The following is a 25,123-nucleotide window of genomic DNA, read 5'->3' as shown; positions in this document are numbered from 1 at the left end:
GAACCTGCTTCTGGGGGACCTGTTCTGAGTCAAGGTCAGGTTAATTTATTATTAAATAACAGCCTGTGTCTAGCCAAAGGTTTCAGTGTCTGAACCTACTTTTAAAACATTTGTTTCTGTATAAAAACATTGCTTGCTCATGGTATTCTCTTCAGTAGCAACAGAATGCATTCTGTAAACAAATGCTAATATACTGTGATTAAAAATATCTCCTAGGGGGTTTCCCTGGTGGCGCAGTGGTTGAGAGTCCGCCTGCCGATGCAGGGGACGCGGGTTCGTGCCCCCGTCCGGGAAGATCCCACATGCCTTGGAGCAGCTGGGCCCGCAAAAAAAAAAAAAAAAAAAAAATTAAAAAATTAAAAAAAATATCTCCTAGGGCTTCCATGGTGGCGCAGTGGTTGAGAGTCCGCCTGCCGATGCAGGGGACACGGGTTCGTGCCCCGGTCCGGGAAGATCCCACATGCCACGGAGCGGCTGGGCCCGTGAGCCATGGCTGCTGAGCCTGCGCGTCCAGAGCCTGTGCTCCGCAACGGGAGAGGCCACAACAGTGAGAGGTCCGTGTACTGCAAAAAAAAAAAAAAAATTTCCTAATAGTGACTTAATATGCTTTTCTGAAAAAAAGGGGAAAAAAGAGCAAGTTAAATTTTTAAATGGCCTGCCATTTGTAAGCAAATTGCTTCTTTCAAAAGGCAAATGCTGATAAATGGTATTTTTGAAATCCTGGTGGTAGGTAGCCCACCTGTTCTCCCATGCTCCAGAGCCACCATCTGTTGCCAATGTGTCTGCGCCCTGGTAACACGGCACCCCACCCCCTGATGCCGCCCCACCCTGATACTGAAACTGAGGTTGATGGGGCAATGCTCTGAGCTGCCCAGGGGGGTGGGACAGACAAGTCCCTTTGTGGCCTGGAAAACCCTCCTTAAAAGAGCCAACACCATTCTCTAGCTCACAGGTGTCTGCCTGTTGCTCAAGAGTCCCAGTCTGGCCACAGTGAGGGAAGTGATGAAAATGAGCAGAGGACCAGGAGACAGCCTTCGCAGCTGGCACAGGCACAAACCACTGCATGAATCAGACCTGCACTGACATCCTGGAGTCAGGTACTGTTTGCCCTCCGTCTGAGGCTTTATCTGCTAGGGAGATGGGCAAGCAGTCAAGGGCCCTCTCAGGTGAGGGGTTGTACAGCCAGGCTGTGGCATGCTGCCACACCAGATGTCAACTGGTCTCTCAGAAGGAGCACTGGGCTGGGACTCAGGAGGCTGAGTGCCCAGAGATGGCCCTAGCTGGGCTCCATGAGTCTGAGCAACTCACTCCCGTCCCTTCACCTCAGGCTCTTTGTCTGCAGAGTAAAGACGTGGGCAGCATAAGGAATTCTCACACGGTGCTACAGGAGTCTCACAGACATTTGTTTAAAATATATACAATATATACATATGTATCTAATGAGTTTTCAAAGTATTTTTTTAAACATAAAACCTGTTCAACCATATGGCTATTAATATACTGAAGTGAATCTGTGTTTCTAGGTGGTTTTGGGGTAGACCTTCCTGTCCTGTCACTTATGGGATTGCAAAATGAGGTGTTTTAAAATGTTACCTATTATATTCACTTCTCTGTACAACCAAAACAGGAAAAACTGGGTTCTGAGGTCAATCTAATACTGCATTCATCAAAACAACATTATTTTTCCTGTCTTTATAAGTGAATATTATCTACTAGAACTTATACTTTTTATAACAATATCATTTAAATTGTTATAATATATTTTATAGTTATTATATATAAGATTTCATTCCAAAAAAAGATTTGGCTAGTTTTCAAGTTTGAAAATCACCAATCCCTGATGACCTCTAAGTTCCCCTCTAGCTCTGACTTTCTACCAATCTCCAATTCTAAACCCTGAATAAATTCATGGGGTCTTAAAGTTGTCAGTCCATACAAAATCTTGAAGTTTCATGCCTTTGCTTTTATGCATGTGGCTTTTTTCTTTATATAACCAGCTTTCTATCCTAATCCCATTCTTCAACACTTAGCTCAAGGGCAACCTCTTCTACGCAAAACACTTAACATGGGTCTTGGACCTAAGCCTTGGTTTCTTCATCTGCAAAATGAGAAACTGCCCTCAAATGGTGAGGTTTAAGTGAGCTGGTGGTATATATATATAAAACATTTAGTAAAATGCTGGCATGAGTTCAAGGAATGCTAATTATTATCACTATTGTCTTTATTACTATCTTTATTGTTACTATCATAGTGGAAAAAAAGACTTTGGAGTCAGTGGAGATGCAATTCTACTAAACAGGTATGTGACCTCAGGCAAAGAATTTGGCTTAGTATTCTCAACAGGGCAGTACTGCCTCCTAGTGGGTGCCTGGGGAACTGATTTTTTTTTTTTTTTATGGTGGTCACACTGGCCAGGGAGCTAACTGACTTTAGGGGAAGGGGACAGAGGTACTCGATGTCTGGTACACAAAAGAATTGCCCATGCCCACGGGTCTGAACCAACTACAGGTAGAAAATATTAAAAGCGCCTGCATAAAGCCATTAAAGAAAGAATGATTAAATGGAATAAAGACACTGTCTAGAAGTAATTGAGTACCCTGTGCATTTGCACTAAATTTTTTTCTAATTGTTATTCCCCTTCTATCAAAGGATGTATACTATTTAATTCTTAAACCGTGTTTAAGTGCCAGGAACTGTTTTAAGCACATTTCATGTATTAATTCACTTAAACCTTCATAACAACCCCATGGGATAGGTACTTTTTAATTTACTCCCCTCCCCCTGCCCCATGTTGTGAGGTTTGGTTTTTTTGTTTGTTGTTTGTTTTGTTTTTTTGGCCTTGCAGTGTGCGGGATCTTAGTTCCCCCGACCAGGGATCCAACCGTGCACCCTGCAGTGGAAGTGTGGAGTCTTTTTTTTTTTTTTTTTTTACTTTTATTTGCATTTATTTTTTGCAGCATTTATTCCCGGGCCATAAGTTTTTGTTTCTTCAATTTCTTCTGGGATATCTTTTTCTTCTGGGCAACCTCCTCTTCTGGTTTAGGAACATCTGTTCTTTTTCAGTAAGGATCATCTCAATGTGGCAGGGAGAGCTCATGTATGGGTTGATTGGACCATAAGCTCTATAAGTCCTGCGCCGCACCTTGGGGGCTTTGTTCACCTGGATATGCTCAATGACCAGAGAATCTACATCTGAGCCCTACAGTTCAGCATTACTCTCTGCATTTTTGAGCATGTGCAGTAAAAATTAAGCACTCTTTTTGGGACACCGACCCTGCGTCCAGCCCCACTGTTTGGCCTGGGCACACCTACCAGCTCCACCATTGTAACAACGGAATGGCACACATTGCTTCTTTAAGGTGACATCCTTCAGATACTTGGTGGCTTTTCGGATATGCATACCCTCAATGGCCTGGGCTGTTTCACGAGTGTTCTTAAAGTGAACACGAAGATTTGAACCTCTCGACTTGCATGATTTTGTGGGATTTTCTGGGTCAAGTGAATAGCGAACCATTTTTAGAGGTCACCTCAGGCCGCTGACCGGAAAAGAAGTGTGGAGTCTTAACCACTGGACCACCAGGGAAGTCCCGTTGTGAGTTTATTTTTTGACGTTATAGTTTTAAGGCCCAGCTCATTTGTGAGAATACTGCACTTTCTCATTTCTCCAATCCAGCAGTCTATTTGTCTTGGCATGTTATCCCTACTTCAATTAAGCTTATTTCTCCCTCTCTCCTATCATATTCAAATAAGTCTGATCTATCATTACTTCCTGTGTTTTTTTGTTTTGTTTTTTGTGGTACGCAGGCCTCTCACTGTTGTGGCCTCTCCCGTTGCGGAGCACAGGCTCCGGACGCTCAGGCTCAGCGGCCATGGCTCACGGGCCCAGCCGCTCCACGGCATGTGGGATCTTCCCGGACTGGGGCACGAACCCGTGTCCCCTGCATCGGCAGGCGGACTCTCAACCACTGCGCCACCAGGGAAGCCCATGAAAACCCACTTTTAAAGAGCCATCTAGCAGTTTTAATCCTTCATCTTACCCTTCCCACCTGCCTATCCCTGTGACTTCAGAAACCCCTTTCTTGAAATCTGCCCAGACCCCTTTTACCACAAATGTCCCTCTTGACCATGGACCCCTCAAATCCATGCCCCTTCAACTCAAACTGGACAGTGGACTCAAAAAGTAGGTAAGGACCAGGGTCAGTGGAAACACTCTTCGTGTGCACTGGGGAATGCAAGAATGCACTGGGCGCGCTCTTGCTTGCCCAGCACCAAACTGGGTCAGTTTTGCTTAAAAGCCATTCCTTGGGTGCTTACTGCATACCAGTGTTAGCCTGCCACATAACAGCTAACGCTTACTGAGCAGTGTCACTCTGTGTTGAGTGCCATGTATGCATCACATCACTGTGTTCTCAAGATATTTTCAGGAGGTAATTATTTTCTATTGTTACCCATTTTATGGATGAGAAAAATGGAAGTGTCAAAAATTATGCAGCTGGTCATTGAGCTATAAGTGAGGAAGCCAGGATTCAAACCCTGGCTACTGGCTTCAAAGCCTGAAGGCCTTAACATTATACTGCTCCCTGAACTAGCACTTCATTAGCTGTTGGGGCAATCATTATACTGAAGGCCTTAACATTATACTGCTCCCTGAACTAGCACTTCATTAGCTGTTGGGGCAATCATTATACTGAAGGCCTTAACATTATACTGCTCCCTGAACTAGCACTTCATTAGCTGTTGGGGCAATCCTTGTTCCACCTCTGCCATGGTGTCCCTGCGTGACTTTGGGCAAATCTACCTTCTCATCTCTAAACATAGGACTGGGACTATGGACTCTAAGGCCACTTCGTTAAGTGGTCTTGCAACTTGCATTACACCATTACAGCTCAATCACTCCTGGGCTGTGACCTTGGACGACTTGTCCAGCCTTCTCTATACTAGGATGAGTACATTCGCCTTATTACTGATACCCTTTTAAATTATTTTCTTCCTGTCACCTGCTGTCAAGTCCAAAAAGTTGGCCCTGGTTCAGGAACCAATCTTGGATGATGCACTTAAAAAAACCCTTCTTTCCATTCACCTCTATGAGAATCCAAATCATTTGAGGAAAGGAATGGAGTGTTCTTCCAGGTCAATAGGCTGCAGCTGCTGGAGGCAATTCAATAGCTTTAATCACCAGGTCCACTGTCAAAATCTAATTGATCACTTGAATGTACCTGCTTAACCAGTATTTTCTTCCTCCAGCAACTAAGAAATGCTGCATTAACTTCAACCACCCAGTTTTGAAACCAGAGAAGGTGCGTTCATCTCTGCAACAGCCTTGCCTGGCCATGGAATTCTGAGGTGTTCTCCCTAAGACTCCATTAAAAAAAAAAAAGGAAAAAAAAAGTGTGCACTTTTCTCTATAAAGTTGAAAAAATTAAAAGGCCCCAAATGTAAGTTTGATGTTTACCGGTCCTCATATAAAATGCAATACTCACCAATGTTCCCACATTCCTATAAGGGTGATGTCAAGACCAGGAGACCGGAGTTGCCATAGCAACTAGTCATAGCTTTGAAGCATGCCCATGACACAAGGTTAATAGTGAACATGGACAGACGGAACCAATGTCAACCCATCCACATTAGCACAGCTTTGTCCTCCTTGACAGTGACATTTTAGTCATTAATTTAAGCATTAGTCATTAAATTATGCCAGGGAGGCCTTTGCCAAGAAATATCTTGACTGCTTAACAGTTGTGGTACTTGCCCAGATGATGACATGTACATACACCTCAGATGTGCATGCTTCAGATGTGTAATAAGGATAAAGCTGAGATTAGCATTTTAGCTGTATAAATACTTGCTCGTTACAGTATGCCTAACTTTCTAGAAAACAAATTTAACGTTACCTCTAGAAAGGAGGTCTTTTCCAGTGTCTGTACAATTTACTTTTACCATAAACATGACAGTCACTAAGTGGCAATAAAGTGGCATCTTATGATTGGGTTGTAAAATAAAAATGCAGTGAGCAGAAAACAAGGGCTGTGGAGCCAAGTATGGCCTCAGTGCTGAATACATTACAGATCTTCCTCAACTTATGATGGAGTTACATCTTGATAAACCAGTCATAAATTGAAAATACAAGTCAAAACCACATTTAATACACCTAACCTACCAACATCACAGCTTAATCTAGCCTACCTTAAACGTGTTCAGAACACTTACATTAGCCTACATTGGGCAAAATCATCTAACATAAAGTACTGAATCTCTCATGTAACTCACTGAATACACAAAGCGAAAAACAAAATGGGTGTATGAGTCCAGGATGCTTTTTAAGTGTACTGGTCATTTACTCTCGTGATCACATAGCTGACTGGGACCCACTGCTTGGCTTGCTGCCCCTGCACCAAGCGTATACTGCCGGGGCTTCCCTGGTGGTGCACAGTGGCTGAGAGTCCGCCTGCCGATGCAGGGGACGCGGGTTCGTGTCCCGGGAGGATCCCACATGCCGCGGAGCGGCTGGGCCCGTGAGCCATGGCCGCTGAGCCTGCGCGTCCGGAGCCTGTGCTCCGCAACGGTAGAGGCCACAACAGTGAGAGGCCCGCGTACCGCAAAAAAAAAAAAGGGTATACTGCTGAACATCACTAACCAAGGAGATCAAGAAGTCCAACAAGAGTGTTCGTACTTGTTTGGTAGGATGAGGAATAATGTATGAGGAGCTTCTTTCTGCCCTCTGTTTAACAGGGATACTCACCTCCCAAGTGATTAAGCATTACATATGAAAAACGACAGTGTTTGGCAGGGCAGTACTCAAAAACAAAACTTCCTTTACTGGAGGACATAGCTGGCCACATTGAGTAGGCATGGTGGGGCAGAGATGGGACAAAAAAAAATTGTTTTTAAACTTCCTGACTACTCCGTTTTCACTCGAGCTTCCAGCACCCTAAAAGGCAGTTCTTTCTTAGCCCTCTCCAAACTATCAGTGTTCACCTACTCTTACTATTTACAAAGTGGGCAACTTCTACTTCCAACCTCACTTCTAGAAGCCAATTTCATTTCAAACGGACTGCTATACATTGCCAACTGAAGACCAACCAGGATTGCCAGTTCAGTGAATTTCCTGTCCCCATTAAACCCCAGACAGCTGGGACACATGAGCCAGCCTTTTCATTAGGGCAGTAACACTCCCAACTTCTTGGCCTTCCTGCCAGTACTAAAGCTGGACAAATTATCCCACACTTGCTTATATGGCAATAGGGCTGAAGGAAAGTCAAAAAATCATTAAACTGGAATTGGTGTAAATTCATGGTTTTAGAATCCTTTCACTTTTACCTCCAAACCCTAGAGCAGTTATGCACTCCTGCCCCCCTCTTCTACTTTATGATTAAGGTACTCTCACTTCTTCACCTCATTCTTCACATAGCCTTTATCTGCGAGCTCGGCCTTTAGTACACAGCCCCCGCACCTTACCACCTGACTCAATTCACTTGTTTTCCACTTCTAGGTAAGGGGCTTTCCAAAGCACTCTCAAGATTATTTGCCACCTCACTCAAGATCCAAGAGCCTTTCTCTTAGGGTATTTAAAAGCCCTACAACCAACACCTCTTAACTTATCCTAATCTAAAACGGGTGAACTTACATTTTGTTCAAGGTCTCAACATCCTAATATTGAACACAGGTCAAATATTACCGGTTTTGAGATACTGAGCTGGTGTTATGCCCTATCACTGTACCCCGTTCCCCATTAAATGCCTGTGTCATAGACTACCATGTGGGGAAGGTGTGACACAAAAAGGATTAAATGACAAATCAACATTCCAATCTGTATTTATTTGCAAAGCACTCTTATTGAAACTTAACATGGATTTTATCTAAACTAAATTCTCATTATAAAAAATTCTGGTGGCAGAGAACCAGCTGAATTGGGTTAAAAGTACTAGCTGCCTAAGTTTAAAAGGATTTAGAAATTGTTTCCTGAGGGAGTTATTCTCTCAAAAATAGCTCTCAAAACTTACAATGTTTTTTATACTGATCATTTCCATTCCTCTTTCCAAATGTTCAATACAAACAGCCACCTCCACCCCCCTCCAAGGCAGCATTCATTAAGCAGTTTTTCAGCAACTTTCCCCCTTGACTCCGATTTGAGGTTTTGGGACTTAACAAAAAAATGACCTCTAGGGCCTCCCTGGTGGCGCAGTGGTTGAGAGTCCGCCTGCCGATGCAGGGGACACGGGTTCGTGTCCTGGTACGGGAAGACCCCATGTGCCACGGAGCGGCTGGGCCCGTGAGCCATGGCCACTGAGCCTGCGCGTCCGGAGCCTGTGCTCTGCAACGGGAGAGGCCTCAACATTGAGAGGCCCGCGTACCGCTAAAAAACAAAAAACAATGACCTCTAAAGAATGCTAAGTTGTCCCCAAATGAAATCTGAATGAATTATGTACTGAAGCAAAAATGCCAATTCACAAGTGAATAGGACTTCAAAAAGAGAGGGGGAAAGTCACCTACAGACTACTTTTCTGGAAGGTGTAATTTTGCTCTGGAAATAAAGGAAATATTCTCCATCTCAGGACCTCTCCAAATGAGACTATCAAGTAAGCTAAGTATCAATGTTTCCAGAGATTTTCACTTCAAGACCAAGTACATACACGTACTAACAGCTAAGGCACTAAGTGGCCAGATTCTAAGACTTTAGTAAAATAATCATAATACAATGTTTTATGTATGTCAGAGAAGAACCAAGGAAAAACTAAGGATGAGAAAAGTAATGTTCTACACATGTATTTCATGTATTAGTCTGGGAAACATTTTGGCTGTTGTCACATCTTCCATCCAGGTAGTTAGAGGAAGAACTGGGATACAAAATGATGAGAATACCATATTATGAATTTCTGCAATTCCAGTAAGCAAAAAGTTGTACAACAAAATTAAGCAGTTATACCAGGTTTATCAAGACAAATTTTCAGTATCTCTTTCAAATTTTCTATCTCCTCTAAAGTGTGCTGTATACAGCTGAATTTGTTTGAAGTATCCAACGAATTTAATAAAGTAGGATGAAGAGAACTTGTGTGGACATATAAAATTGAATTCAACACTATCAGAATGTTTTGATAAAAATATACTCCAACCCAGTTTTTCTTCAGCTACTTTAATTATAAAAATCTTCCATGTTCTCAAAAAAAAAAAAAAAGGAAAACCAGAAGGCAACAGTCTAGTACAAAAATATACAACTGGAAGACATTACCACCAACCAGGTCTGACAACTAAATCATGTTGGGGATTCTGAAAATAAAAGCACACTAATACAAAGTACTAAACCAGTGGTTCTTATATAACCAGGGATGGAAAAATTAGTCAGTAGGCCTGGAAAAGTCCATTCCTGATAAAGAAGCACTTTAAGAATGTAAACCATAACTCTACAATAAAAAGCAACCAGGACTTTCCATCCAGACATGGGTGAGTCTTAAAAGGTGGTGATGCCATCTACTGATCACATGATCTTTTAAGGAAAAAGCCATAGAAACAGTAGATAAAAGGTATCTACATCTCATAAAATTAAAATTTCTAATTTATCTTTGTCTTTACCTTTCTGCTTAAGACATGGAGGTCAGAAGTAACCCACAATGAACTGAGAACTACAGAATATTAACTATTCTTGAAAGCATAAAAACCAACTATAATCCTTAGATATGTTCCTTAAATTATCACCAAGTATTAAATAGTGACCTCTAGTGAACACCTGTAATCATTACACCACAAGTCAAACTTTGTGACTGCTTTCGGTATCATATTCAACTAAGAATGCAAGACAAAACTGGCCAACGGGACTTGTTAATTTCAGAAATTACAGTAAAGAACTTCTTAATAGCCAGAATGTAAGGATTTAACGATTTCTATCTTCCATATTTTTAAACAAGCCATAAAACTGTGCTAGGGTTTCTGGTTAAAGTGATTGCAAATTTGGACCCTAAGGATAAATCCCAGAGATTAATTTTATATCAGGTCTGTATTAGCCACTTTATAGCTATAATCCACTATCCTTTTTACAGAAACCCTTCCAATTTAAGACTCTGCAAGTTGTATACTGCCAAAAATGCCCATGTAGATTTATAAGAGCAGTGTAATATTGATGTACCATATTACTTCCATGAATTCTTAGCTATCTTGCCTTGCTTGACCCCAACAAAGGTTTTAAGCTATGAAATGCCAGAAGACAAAAGGCCCAAAGCCCGAGCTCCCAGTAAATCAATAGGCAGTCTTAAAAGTATCTTCTGTAACAAGGCTCATACTTAACTCCACTGACACCAATTCTCCCCCCGACACCCAGGACTCTCCCTCCCTTGATATGTGTATGAAGGGTGAAGAAGGACCACTGGAAATAATTTGTTTAGGATCTGCATCTTATAAAACATCCTTATAGATTAATATAATGACTTATCTTTCATATTAAAGTCAGTACAGCATAATCCAAAACTATCTTTAAACAGCACATTTAAGGAAACTAAGCCAAAAGACTGTTGCATTATGATTTAATCTAATTGCACAAAAATCTGAAATTACAACTCCTCTAGATTTCTAAGAGGAAGGTTATGCATGCCTCCATATTCAATTCTGCACTGTTACATTTGAACCATATAGTGAATTTCACATCATGATGGATCAATTTAGAATCCCCATGCAACACCTCAAATTATATAAAATGGAAGCAATTTTTAAAAGCTTTGTGGAACGTATTCATGCTAAATTTTTTTTTTAAACCAGCAACTTTGGATTATAATGTATCAGGTGGCTATATTTTAAAATGTTGGTCACTGAATATCAAGGACTTTGAACTGGCTTCTACTCCTAAAAATGTATCATCACTTAGGTGGACAACCAAAAATTCCCTTCACTTCAAAAGCCTCAAATTGTGTTTCTTACAGAATAAGATTTGTGTAACCAACTGCCTTCTATGGGACAAGAACTATGGTAATGGTGGGCTCAACTATTACACAATTATGTTAATGTTTTATTTTCAAAAGCACTTTACAAGAAAATGTAAGTATGGCTTCCAATAGGAATGTTATACCTGGACTTGATTGGTACCAAGCTCAGATTTTAGTTTTGCAAGGAAAAACAGGCTTTCAGGTTAAACAACAATTTGTAACCAAAACTTTAATCCCAAGGATTCTCACAAAACATATTACAAATGACAGCATGAAAAAAAAAATCTTGCACAGTAACTCAAAGTTCAGCTCTACAATGTACCCTTAAACTGGCAGGACATGGGTATCTTGAATAGTCTCAAATTTCCAAATAATATTACAAAGAGCTATGTATCCATATACAGCAATCACAGAAGATAAACTAACTTTCTTGAAACTTCTTAGATTCTAAACCCACTGGACAACCTCTTGTCCGGTGTGAATACTAGTGGAATTTTTAAACTTTTAATCTAGTTTACGGGTGCAGCTTTAATTTTTACCTGCTGGCTTGTGTTCACAGCAGCTTTTAAAGACCACTTAACTACAGCTGCATACCATATCCCAGCTACAGAGTCTTTTCAATTTTTGCCAGTTTTGTTTCCGTAATATTAAACATCACACTTTAGCTGGGCAGGAGTTAGAGGTTTATTATCAGTCTATGCAAGACTAAAAATTCAAAGCAAATTCAATTTTGCTTAAGGGAACATTGTAAAGTAACAATTCTTGATATTACATGCCTCATATGATCCATTTCAAACCATAGAGAATTACACCTTTATGTGTCACTGTTCCAAGAGACAAACAAATGTGAACAGCTAAAACATTTTAAAAATGCACCAAGCTTATGAAGTCTCAAACAAAACTTGAATTTTCTGTACATACTCCTGTCAAATGAAGTTATTTCCTGTACACCACTCCTCTTGCAAACTGGTCTTCTATTTCCTTTCATTTGACCTAGATCGGCTGATAAACAGAAAAACAGAAGTTACACCTGTAACTCGGTTACACTCTGACAAAACTTCATCAAAAGATTTTTATAGGAAAAAGTTGTAAAATTTTTATCCAAGTGGCTTAAAAGAAGACCTATTTCTGCTTTTAATACATTATGTATGCAAGGTCTTAAATGGCTCAGGTCATTAAAGATCTTACCTACGAGACCTAGAGAAAGATCGGGACGGCTTGTGATTTCTCTCCCGGGACAGTGATCTCTCTCTTCTCCTATCTCTAGAAAGGGACCTGAAGTCAGAAGGAAAAGAAAAACAGTGCCATTCAGGATTATACACAACAAATACTTCTAAGAGAAGTTTTTGAAAGCTAAAAGCTATGCCAGTTGATTCATTACTGAAGTCAAGGTCTATCACCATTAACCAAGTCATTTGAGAAACAGCTCAGGAATAGCACAAACACTCCCACTTCTGAGAATGTGGCCCCCAAGAAAGGTTATTCACCTGCTCCGGCTGCGGGAGAAGCTTCTCCGTCTTGGAGATCTAAAAGCAGAAAACAGGAAAATTAGGCCAATTGTCAATTAGCATTTATGGCGTGAGGCATTTCCCAACTTTTCAATCTCACTGTTGGGCCCAGTGAATGTGCCGAAGAACTGGCACCCATCGTCCAAAAAATAAAAAAAAAAATTTTTTTTTTTTAAAAAGAAAAGAAAAAAAAGGCACAGAAGGATTAAGGAACCAAAAGCTCAAGTGAAAAGCAGGTATTCCAACCATGGATTCACTTTAACAAAGAATGCTTCACAGCAGATCTGTCCAATGCAAAACTTCATGTCAAACTAACTCCACTACCCAAACACCACACCAAAATGTAGTCCCACAAGTAGTTCCAAAAACAGTACCATAAACCAGTATTTGGAACCCATGCAAACCTGCAAGTCCATGACAAGACTTAGGTACCAGGTGGATAGTGTAATTTTGTGAAAACGCGCTAGGTGTAAATATTGATGCCATTAAGTGCTACATTAGAACTGCATTTGTGATCATCACATTTAAGAGTGTGTTTAGGCTTATCAAAATTACCTTAGCTTGGCCCACTTCACCCCCATAATTTAAAAATTTTGAAAACTGTTAGTAAAACCATTTAAAGGTGATAGGATTCAACAAATTTTTGCTAGAAAGGAAAGCTAAATCTGTTAGAGTTATTAAAATTTTTAGTTTGGCATCTCACACATGCAAATAAGTTTCACTTGAAGGTCTAGTTACATTATGAGTTCCCTATCACCCTTAAAAGTTTTATTCAAGCAATATATATATGTACGTTACCATTCAATTATGCACAGCCAGCCTTTGATCCAGAAAAAAAGAATTACTTTAAGCCGCTTACTCCTTATTTTAACCAGCAGTAAACTGTATAAGCAGGAAAAACTTACTAGTTTTTGGGTTTCAACAAGCTAGAAATGGTGAGGTGAGGCTGCCGGACTGACGGCCAGGAAGAATTTGCTGAAAAGGTTTTGCCAGATGTTGCGTTGGATTTAGTTGGTTGGCGAAGGGGGTGTTGTGGATTTTTCCTGCTTTTTTGTTAGCCGAAGGCTGCTGCTGTAGTTGTTGTGAAGACATTTGGTAAATAAACAGCTGAGCTGATTGGCCAGGAATGTGTGGGCGGTCGAGGTGGCTGCTGCCGATTTGGTTAAGGTTGGAGAGAAGGCTGAGAGAAAACAGCATGCTCGGGAACCAAAGGGCGGTGCAACCTGACGACTGGCCATGCCTGGGTCATGTGAAACGACACCAGCCAAGCTGAATGGGGCGCGCTGGTCACATGACGCTGAAAGGGCTAGTTGACTGGCTAATGCAGACTCAGAGGGTGGTGAGAAGAGACATGATGGTGACTCTGTAACGGGGTTCATTTTTATTAATAGATGGACCAAAAAGCACAAAAAAAAAATGAAAAACAAGCCATCAGTACAACCATCTATTAGCTAACAAATACTCTATTATGATGGGCAACAGTGTGTTGTTTTGTTTTTCAAAACAGCAAAAGGGGCAAGATTTTGAACTCCTATCTCCTAGGACTTCACTCACCTGTAAGAGGTAATTTCAGTCCTACAGAAACTATTTTGGAGGTTTGAGGAGACGTGGAGTTAGCATCCAGACAATACTGCCTGGTCCAAGAATGATGCCATTTTCAATTATAAAAAAAACTGCATTCTCTCCTATTTGGGTTTGAAGAACAGATGACTGGGATTACTTTAGCCCCCTTTATTGGTCAGTGACTTAAGTTAGTTTCAGAATGATTTCTACTTTACCAGTTGTAACATTAAAACAGCTGCCTGCTCGATAAATATTACAATCGTGCTAATAGAAAACACATTTTTGTGAAGAGCTAGAGTTGAATGTAATGTTTGTCATTATGGAGTCAAGAAATGGAAAAAGGCCTAAATTGAAGTATAAGGGAAGACTTGGAAAGATGCAACTAGAAGATGAACTAGAAGATAGATCCAAGATAGAAGTTACTGACTACCAACATGAACAATGACCTAAAGACAAGCCAACACTCAGCACAACTCACATATCCCAAACTACACCCAGCAAATGTTTCATAAAAACCTGATTCTTCAAAATTTAAAACCCACCAACAAACTTTAAGAGAAATACCTGCTCCTATTAGCTACTCCATTACACCAATACCTCTAAACACGCTCTCTCTAAGTACCTGCGGCGAGGTGGAGGACTCCTCCTCCGATAATCATCTCGAGGGCGACGACCCCAAGAAGGAGGTGGGCCACGATTTCGACTTCTCTTTTCACCATTTGACAGTTCCACTCTTACTCGGCAGCCACACAGTGTTCTACGAGGGGAAGAAACGTTAAATTTAAAGCAGCCCAACTGACTTTCTAAGAGATTAAAGCAAGGGAAAAAAAACCCCACTCCTATAACTAGCTTCTTTGCAAAAAATACATCTTAATGTCTGCAGAATCCTTAATACCAAAGCAAGTTTTAGTTCCCTTATTTTTTCTAGTAAAGGAAACCAACTTCCTTACATTTTATTGCCGTTAGTCTGATCATTGGACTCAATGTTAACAGGTACAATTTAAGTGTGAAAACCCCTGGACTCATCCTCCCAGAACTAGTTCATCTGTACATCCTGTTTTGACTTCTTCCTTTGAGGCTGCAGCAACTGTTTACCAATCTTACTCTGTGTATCCATTGGTCTCCCCTCCTCCCCAACCCCCCACCAGGTATATAGCAGTAAGTTAAGACAGAAGCATTCTGGCCATTTTACATCTCCCTCTCCCCTCAATCATCACACACAATACTTGACACGTAAGAAACTGCTACTGAGAACAGAAGAGAAAAAAAGACAGTTATTTCCCACCTCTTCACTGGTCCACAACCATTATGTTTAGATAATTCACCATATGTGGACAGTGACTGGCAAGAGGTGGGGCCCTGGAAAAATGTTTCTGTAACCTGCTTAGATAAATGACCTTTTATACAGCTTTACAGCCAACTCTCAGACACTTTAATTTGGGGATCTTAAGGATTATCTTCCTTGTTTTCATGAAATCCAATGGTTTTCAAATGCCAGGAAGGAGAAAGGCAACACCTGTTCACTGTTAAGACTCAGGTGTTGCTTGTCAGCCAGCTGACAGACCACTGTAAATGCAAAAGGCATAGCTGTATGAGCCACAGTTCCTAAACAAAATTATTTCCAACATGTAAAAGATAATAGTACAATAAACCCACGTAACCATCATCCACCTACAATCAGTTTGTGGCCGTAAGAGAAATGTCTGATTCCACAATTATTTTAGAAACAATTCAAAGGTGACAACACAGTTGATGCTTTGTGGTGCATTTAGATTAAAATGTTTCAACCATATGCAGCTATCCACCCACCAAGAACTGACCGTTAAAATTATTTTCTTCAATGGCCAACTGAATAAAAAGAAACTTTTCCTAGGTATCTACACTAAAACTGTTCACTCCTTTGATTGCCAAAAAAGGTTTATGTAAATCTCCAGTAACATCAATTTCAGATAGCCAAGAAGCCATCTAAAAGCCACGTATCCTAGAGATTTTAAATATTAAAACACAATCAACATTATTTATCGTTAGTATAAATTAATCAATAAATTACCTCCCATCTAGCTCTCGGACAGCATCGGCTGCATCTCGAGGATCTTCAAATTCAACAAAAGCGAAGCCGGGAGGGTTTCTAGCAACCCACACACTTCGGAGTGGTCCATAATAGCCAAAAGCTCGTTCCAATTCAGTCTTGTTACCATTGTTTCCAAGATTACCTACATAAACTTTACAGTCCAATGGACAGGAATCACGATGCATTTCTGTAAAAAAACAAAAAAAAAACCCCAAAATATCATAATCCACACAGTGAAAAACAGATCCTTAAGAAAGAATTCAAAAATACTAAAACCCCCAAAACTAAAAGCACTACCCTTTAAACAGTTACCGATAACTGCATGGAAGCCAGCAAATTGCCTAAGGGAAAAAAAAAAAAAAAGAAGCCTCCTTGAAAAGTGAGGGGAAACAACACACTGGAGGAGCATTTACCACAAAGTGGAAACTGAGTTAAGGACTTTACCTATTTCAAATTAATCTTAAAAAACAAAACAAAAAAAACTCCTAGAAAAGTAGGACAGCCTACTCAAAGGCACATACAACTCGCTGAAGACAACCACTAGAAAAGTGATACTAATGTGCCTTCACAGGCCAAAAGTTAACCAGCTTCATTCCTCAAGCAGCAAGACAAACTTGTTATTAGAAGCTGTACCTCATTCTAGTTACCCCAAATGTCCAGCAACAGGTAAGTGGATAAGCAAAATATATTATCCATACAATGAAGTATTATTCAGGAATGAAGCACCCATAAATGCTACAAACGTGGATGAAACTTGAAAGCATGCTAAGTTACAGATACCAGACACACAAGTGCACATATTACGATTCCATGCATGTGTAATATCCAAAATGAGTAAATCCAGAAACATCAGTAGGTACCAGGGGCTGGGGGAGGAAAAGGGGACAGGGCAAAAGGGACGTGGCTGCTTATGTGTACGGGTCACCTTAGGGGGTATAAAACGCGTTAGAACTAGAGAGGTGATAGCTGCATAACATAGTGAATGTACTAAATACCTCTGAATTGTGCACTTTAAAATGAATCTTACGCTAATTTCACCTCAGGGGAAAAAAGTTATTTGTTATACAAGAATTTACGGCACTTAGGGGGCTTACTTTGATAAGTCTTAAGTCGTCTCAGCAATGAATCTAATCAACTTATAGGCCAGTATCAATTGCATAAAAGAGCAGCCTGTCCAAGAACTCAGCTCAAGAGCTTTTACCACTTTCTTCTCTCTCTGGGCTTATCCAATTAAAAAAACCAGTCCAGACACATCCTACTTGTGTGACCCCACCCTGCACCCAGGAGAGTTATGAGACCAAACCAGTGCCGGGGAATGGGTTCTTTTCCTTTTTCCAAAAACTTTACCGTAACCAGTTACAGGCCTACGTATTAATGGAAAGAGCTACAAGAACAAAACAGCTCAAGGAAGAGCGGTTTAAAAAAAAAAAGTGATTGGGTTCAGGCTATAAAAAGTTAAAAGAACATAAAAATGAAGATGAGTACAGAAATCATTTACTAGGGATGGATCGAAAGGCCCAATCTTGATTACTGACGAGGGAAAAAAATCATGAGAAGCTACCTAAGAAAACGCGGGGCCTAAACAAAAAAAAAAGGCGCCATAAATTGAAAAGCCGCGGCCCGCAGTACGACGGACTACCGAGTCCTCCATCCCCTCAACTCTCGGGCAATCTCACTTTCCGGTTCACGCCCCCAGTGAAGAGTTAAAAACACCTCCACTATGAGACCTGGATATCCTCCGAGGGGCAGGGAGCCCCCGCCACCGCCCCGTGCTGAACGTCACAAAATGGCGGCAGCGTCTCTTTGTCTCAATCTGGCGCCGCCATTGGGCCTAGCCCCACTTCGGTCCCGTTAAGGCCCATTTCCCACCTCATTCCTTTAGTTGCCGGTCACTTACCGAGATCTCGGGTTAGAAACGCGTAGGCTCAAATCCACACACCCTCGGCTGGGTCTTCCCGGTTCCCTCGCGCCTGGAACCCACAGACGCTCTCCCACACCCGTCGTCCACGAAATGGCGGACCACCGCCGTCTCCTCGCCCATATTTATAGGCCATGCTGGAGTCATATGACCGGACGGGCTCGCCCAATGAGGGGCGGAGGAGGCCGTGACGTAATGGCTACAAACTCGGCGAGAACAGCGGTTGCTGGGAGCGCGCTCTGGTTGTACCGCCTTGTCTGTGGAGGCTGGCTGCGTCGGGCTCAGCTTGTCTCCGGCCCCGAGCTCTCTCGGGTGTAATTCCCCAGTTGCTGACCTCTGAGTTATTCTCAGTCCCCTGTCCCTCACATCCAAATAGGCTGGGGTTTAGTAACACCTCCGCCGTCACTCTCAAACACTGATAGAGCGTTTTGCTCCTAATAAGTTTAAAGTATTAGATGAATTCACTGATTACTTCATCCTCGTGAGCGGTGAGGCTGGAACTAAGACCGTCACGTTTACAAACGTGCTTCGGAATTGCTCCCAAGGTCAAGGAGCTGTTTGTGAGTGAGCTGTCACCAGATTGTGCCCACCGGGGCCCCACACTTAGGGAAAAGCCCAAACCTGGAAAGTCCACCGAACTCTGGCTGGTTTCCCACCCCTCACCCAAACTGCAGGATTTGGCGGAGACGATGGCGCATCATCCTGGACTCTTGAAATGTTTAATAGAAACGCAAACGCAAATGACACCGGTCAGGCCATGCGGAAACTCACCTTTAGCAAATAGAAGTACAAGGAAGTTCCTGAAGAAGATTGAATTTAAATTCAGCCCCCCACCCCCGCACCGGGGGCAGGGGTGGGGTCCATGGGTCACTCACTCCTTCCTCTGTTTCCCACTTCACCTAAAAAAAAACGGAGCCACAAGATTGACTATTGGGAGAGAAATACCGCGATGGTGTCAGAAAAATTACCAAAATCTCCTTCGCCGGAGCAGTGAGTTCAGGTAGGAAGTTTGCTGGTGTTCCCTACCCTCTTTCAGTGAAGTCTGACTTATTGCTAAAACTTATTTAAATCTGCTCTCAAGAGAAACGATAACTTGTATTTTTCCACCATTAGCTGAAAGATATACCAATTATTTACTTGTTTTGTTTCTCCCAGATATTCTCTTATTGTGCCTGTAAAAGATTTATCCATAGTGGGGGAAAAATGCAAAGATTTAATGCCTCTGCGCCTTAGTTTTCACACCTGTAAAATGGGGATTTCATACTCCCAAGGAAAGAGGGGGAATGGGAACTGCAGTTGTTGAGCCAGGCCCTGAGCTGGCCTTACCCTGGGGTGTTTCCCAGGTGAGGGATTCTAGCAAAACCTTTCTGTTTCTCTTCTTAGTTTTCTTTCCTTCTGTAATGGTTTTTCTCTTCTGGCTCACTTATATTTGCTTTGATTTGCTCCCCTCCTGCTCTGTAAGTTTTTCTCCTCTTTTTATTTCCTTCTATCAAAGCGAAGCCTTTTTGAAGTCAGACAGTCCTAGATTTGGACCACAGTACTGCTGCTCCTTACTGCTAAAGTGTCTGGAGAAGAGTCCCTTACCCTCTCTCAAGATTACTTTCTTCTCTGTAAAATGGGATAATTACATCAATGCAGGGTTGTTATGTGCTGTCTACCCTCACAGGAACTTCAACTTTGGTCTGTTGCGGTCACACCTGCATCCCCAGGGCCTGGAAACAAGCCTGACACACAGCAGGTGATCAAAACTTATTTGTTTAATTAATTAATTAATTAAAAGAAATTATGTATGTAAATCAGCTGGCACAATATTTGCTCAAAAAAATGCTAAGTGTTCTTTTCACATCCAGAGTATCCCATTCTTTGCCACCATTTTTCCTGTTTTTGTTGTTGTTGTTTGTGCATATGATGCTAGTCTAGCATGCATCTTTCAATGGAGCACTCTTTTTTTTTTAACTTATTATATTTTATTTTTGGCTGTGTTGCATCTTTGTTGCTGCACACGGGCTTTCTCTAGTTGCAGCGAGCAGGGGCTACTCTTTGTTGCGGTGCGCAGGCTTTGCATTGTGGTGGCTTCTCTTGTTGCAGAGCACTGGCTCTAGGCGCGTGGGCTTCAGTAGTTGCAGCGTGTGGGCTCAGTAGTTGTGGCATGCGGGCTCAGTAGTTGTGGCTCTTGGGCTCTAGGGTGCAGGCTCAGTAGTTGTGGTGCACGGGCTTAGTTGCTCCACGGCATGTGGGATCTTCCCAGACCAGGGATCGAACCCTGCATTGGCAGGCGGTTTCTTTTTTTTTTTTTTTTTTTAAGAAATTCCAGCCAAACTCTTTTATTTTATTGTATTTGTTTTTTTTTTTTAATTATTATTTATTTATTTATTTTTATTTATTTATGGCTGTGTTGGGTCTTCGTTTCTGTGCGAGGGCTTTCTCTAGCTGTGGCAAGTGGGGGCCACTCCTCATCGCGGTGCACGGGCCTCTCACTATCGCGGCCTCTCTTGTTGCGGAGCACAGGCTCCAGACGCGCAGGCTCAGTAATTGTGGCTCACGGGGCCAGCTGCTCCGTGGCATGTGGGATCTTCCCAGACCAGGACTCGAACCCGTGTGCCCTGCATTGGCAGGCGGACTCTCAACCACTGCGCCACCAGGGAAGCCCGGCAGGCGGTTTCTTAACCACTGCGCCACCAGGGCAGTCCTCAGTGGAGCACTCTTAATCCCTCCAACTGTATTCTCAAATACGTTTTGAACCTCCTCAGGCCATCCACACACACTTTCTATCTTCTAGTAACTGCAGCCAAGTGAATTATCCATTTAAATTATGGAATATTTTAATGTTCCTTTAAATTTATTCAACCACCAACCACTCTTGTCTAGACCCTAGAACCATAGGAAGCTTCAACGGGACATAGCAGAATTTCTTGGACAAAGAATGGGGATCATATGTGGTAGTAAACAAACATCCCTTGATTTTCTCTGAGGAACTACCATTCTCACAGTAGACCACGTTATTGATTTAGGTGTGGTTGGGTCCTACACCCTACTTTTTTAGGGGTAGAGACATGAGCACCCCTAGTTAATTAAGTCATCCTGGTTCTTAGTGGCCCGCCCCACCCCCATTAGTTCAGGAATGGATGACTAATCCAATCAGACCTGTCAGCTAATGGGACTTGTAACGTTAGAAATTACAGTAATTTTAGAATTTTTAATAGCCACAATCTAAGTGTAGAATGTAAGATTTTAACAATTTTCATTTTCCATACTTTTTACAAGCCATAAAATTGTGCTAGGGCTTCTGGTTAAAGTGATTGCAAATTTGAACTCTAAGGATAACTTCCTGGGGCTAACTTTTTATCATCAGATTCTGTATTAGCTGCATTATAGCCATAATCTATTATCTTTTTTACAGAAACCCTTACAATTTAAGACTCTGCAAGTTGTACACTGCCAAAAATGCCCATATAAATTTATAAGAGCAGCAGTAATTATTGATGTACAGTATTAATTCCATGAACTATTAGCTATCTTGCCAGTGTTGCTGCTAGGCCAGCCAGAGAGAGATGTGTTCCTTTCCTCCAACTAGTGGGTCCTGAACCTGCCAGCCATCCTCCTTCTAGTAGGGAGGAAGCAGCCTGCAGTGGACCCAACCTAAAGAGAGAGGGAGAGCTGAGAGATGGGGAGTAACGAGCTCTAAAACTCTTGTTTAAGAAGCCCTGAACCCAATTCCACTTTTGGGATTCCCAGTTGTTTGAACATACATGTTCCCTACCTCTTCCCCTGATTTGCCTAAGCCACTTTGAGTTGGTTTTTTTTTCCTGTCACTTACGAACAGAAGGATTCCAAATACAGAAATTACTCTGACATCTCACTACCTCAAGTCAAGAACCATGGCTCTAAGTTATTGTCCATTTCTAAAATTCACCTGTTACCAATTTGTTAAGTGCTTTTTCTTTTAAAAATTTATTTATTTTATTTAGTTATTTTTGGCTGTGTTGGGTCTTTGTTGCTGTGCACGGGCTTTCCTAGTTGTGGTGAGGGGGGGCTACTCTTCATTGTGGTACGTGGGCTTCTCACTGCAGTGGCTTCTCTTGTTACGGAGCACGGGCTCTAGGAGCATGGGCTTCAGTAGTTGTGGTGCATGGGCTCAGTAGTTGTGGCTCGTGGGCTCTAGAGCGCAGGCTCAGTAGTTGTGGTGCACGGGCTTAATTGCTTCGTGGCATGTGGGATCTTCCCGGACCAGGGATCGAACCCGTGTCCCCTGCAAAGGCAGGCAGATTCTTAACCACTGCGCCACCGGGGAAGCCCCTAAGTGCTTCTTCTTAATTAAAAAAAAATTGAAGTATAGTTGATTTACAATGTGGTGTTACTTTCAGGTGTACAGTACAGTGATTCGGTTATATATATATATATATGTATGTAGGTATACATATATTCTTTTCCAGATTCTTTTTTTTTTTCCTTGTCTGCGTTGGTCTGTGGCACGCGGGCTTCTCTCTCGTTGTGGCTTGTGGGTTTTCTCTTTCTAGTTGTGGCATGCGGGCTCCAGGGCGAGTGGGCTCTATAGTTGTGGTGCAGGGGCTCCAGAGAGCGTGGGCTCTGTAGTTTGCTGCACGTGGGCTCTCTAGTTGAGGCACGCGAGCTCAGTAGCTGTGTCACACAGGCTTAGTTGCCCTGCAGCATATGGGATCTTATTTCCCTGACCAGGGCTCAAACCCAAGTCCCGTTCATTGGAAGGCGGATGTTTAACTACTGGACCACTAGGTAAGTCCCCCCAGATTCTTTTTCTTTATAGTTTTTTAAAAATATTGAATATAAGGAATTCCCTGGTGGTCCAGTGGTTAGGACTTGGCACTCTCACAGCCATGGCCTGGGTTCAATCTCTGGTCAGGGATCTCCTGCAAGCTGTGTGGCGCAGCCAAAAAATAAAATAAAAAATTTAAAAATTCTAGGACTTCCCTGGCAATCCAGTGATTAAGACTCCTGCCTGGGCTTCCCTGGTGGCACAGTGGTTGAGAGTCCGCCTGCCGATGCAGGGGACATGGGTTCGTGCCCCGGTCTGGGAAGATCCCACGTGCCGCGGAGCGGCTGGGCCCGTGAGCCATGGCCGCTGGGCCTGTGCGTCCGGAGCCTGTGCTCCGCAACGGGAGAGGCCACAACAGTGAGAGGCCCACATAACGCAAAAAAAAAAAAAAAAAAAAAAAAAAGACTCCTGCCTTCCGGGGCTTCCCTGGTGGCGCAGTGGTTGAGAATCCACCTGCCAATGCAGGGGACATGGGTTCGATCCCTGGTCCAGGAAGATGCCACATACCGTGGAGCAACTAAGCCCGTGAGCCACAACTACTGAGCCTGCGTGCCGCAACTATTGAAGCCCACGCGCCTAGAGCTTATGCCCTGCAACAAGAGAAGCCACCGCAATGAGAAGCCTGTGCACCGCAATGAAGAATAGCCCCCCCTCACTGCAACCAGAGAAAGCTTATGCACAGCAACGAAGACCCAATGCAGCCAAAAAAATTAATTAATTAAAACAAAACAAAACAAAACAAAAGTCCTCCCTTCTACTGCAGGGGGTATGGGTTTCATCCCTGGTTGGGAAACTAAGATCCCACATGGTGTGAGGTGTGGCCAAAAAAAAAAAAAAAAAAAATCTAGGACTTTCCTGGTGGCACAGTGGTTAAGAATCCGCCTGCCCATGCAGGAGACACAGGTTCCAGCCCTGGTCCGGGAAGATCCCACATGCCATGGAGCAACTAAGCCCATGTGACACAACTACTGAGCCCACATGCCTCAAGTACTGAAGCCCACACGCCTAGAGCTTGTGCTCTGCAACAAGAGAAGCCACCACAATGAGAAGCCCACGCACCGCAGTGAAGAGTAGCCCCTGCTCGCCACAACTAGAGACAGCCCGCGCAGCAAGGAAGACCCAATGCAGCCAAAAATAAATAAATAAATAAATTAATTAAAAAAAAACTTTAAAAAAACCCCATAATATTGAGTATAGTTCCCTGTGCTATACAGTAGGTTAAGTGCTTTTTACATTTTTTTAATTTTAAAATTTTTTTAAATTTTTTAATTTTTGACCTTGCTGTGCAGCTTGCGAGATCCTAGTTCACCTGATCAGGGATGGAACCCCTGACCTCAGCAATGAAAGTGCAAAGTCCTAACCACTGGACTGCCAAGGAATTGCCAGATTTGTTTTTTTTGTTTTTTGGGGGTTTTTTTTGAGGTACACGGGCCTCTCACTGTTGTGGCCTCTCCCATTGTGGAGCACAGGCTCCGGACGCGCAGGCTCAGTGGCCATGGCTCACGGGCCCAGCTGCGCCACGGCATGTGGGATCCTCCTGGACCAGGGCATGAACCCGTGTCCCCTGCATTGGCAGGCGGACTCTTAACCACTGCACCACTAGGGAAGCCCCGAGATTTGTATTTTTTTCTTTTTTCTTTTTTTTTTTGGACACACTGCACAGCATGTAGCATGTGGGATCTTAGTTCCCCGACCGGGGATCAAACCCGGGCCCCCTGCGTTGGAAGCGTGGTGTCTTAACCACTGGACCGCCAGGGAAGTCCTGAGTGCTTTTTTTTTTAAGAAAAAAGAATTACTGATGGCCAAGCATTGACATCTATGTATAAGAATTAAAACATTCAGTATTGTGATTGACTTCCAGTATCCATGAAGGAAAATCTAATAAAAGTGTAGACCTATAGTTTCTTAACTACTTGGTTCAGTCAGTGTCCTCGTAGGAAGCAGATGACGTACTCAACAAACGGTTAACTGAAGAGGTAATTATTTATAGAATTATGGGTAGGGTTAAGGAAACCCACAGAGGAGGGAGGAACTCCCAGAGGCAGCTCTTAGGCTGAGTGGGTCATGGAAAGGAGCAGGGTTACCAGAACAAGACAAATGCTGTAGCTATGAAGAGAGGCCATAATGGCCTTAGGTAGAGGAACTGTGGCAGCCCAGTTCGGGCAGGGGTTGGGGTTGACCAGAGATGAAATAACTGGACTACTTTCTCTTCCTATAGTCCCATCTTTTTTTTTTTTTTTTTTGTGGTATGCGGGCCTCTCACTGTTGTGGCCTCTCCCGTTGCAGAGCACAGGCTCCGGACGCACAGGCTCAGCGGCCATGGCTCACGGGCCCAGCCGCTCCGCGGCATGTGGGATCTTCCCA

At 42.7% G+C, this 25,123-nt stretch overlaps 1 protein-coding gene and 1 pseudogene across 2 annotated transcripts; both read right to left on the bottom strand.

Annotated features, from left to right (window-relative positions):
• Positions 1-2,911: 2,911 nt before the first annotated feature.
• LOC307059182 (large ribosomal subunit protein uL22-like) lies at positions 2,912-3,534 on the bottom strand (annotated as a pseudogene). Its single transcript has one exon. The product of its transcript is annotated as a large ribosomal subunit protein uL22-like (transcript).
• Positions 3,535-11,110: 7,576 nt separating this feature from the next.
• On the bottom strand, positions 11,111-16,234 carry SRSF3 (serine and arginine rich splicing factor 3; the record flags this gene model as incomplete). Its single annotated transcript, XM_079713328.1, has 5 exons — positions 11,111-11,909; positions 12,096-12,182; positions 12,395-12,433; positions 14,601-14,735; positions 16,029-16,234. The coding sequence occupies 5 exons, from the start codon at positions 16,232-16,234 to the stop codon at positions 11,882-11,884; spliced, it is 495 nt and encodes a 164-aa protein (XP_079569454.1). The 3' UTR covers positions 11,111-11,881.
• Between the last annotated feature and the right edge of the window lie 8,889 nt (positions 16,235-25,123).

This window comes from Hyperoodon ampullatus (genome assembly GCF_949752795.1).
Source record: "Hyperoodon ampullatus genome assembly, chromosome: 10".
Taxonomy (NCBI): Eukaryota; Metazoa; Chordata; class Mammalia; order Artiodactyla; family Ziphiidae; genus Hyperoodon; species Hyperoodon ampullatus.
This window is presented reverse-complemented; position numbering and strand designations above follow the sequence as displayed.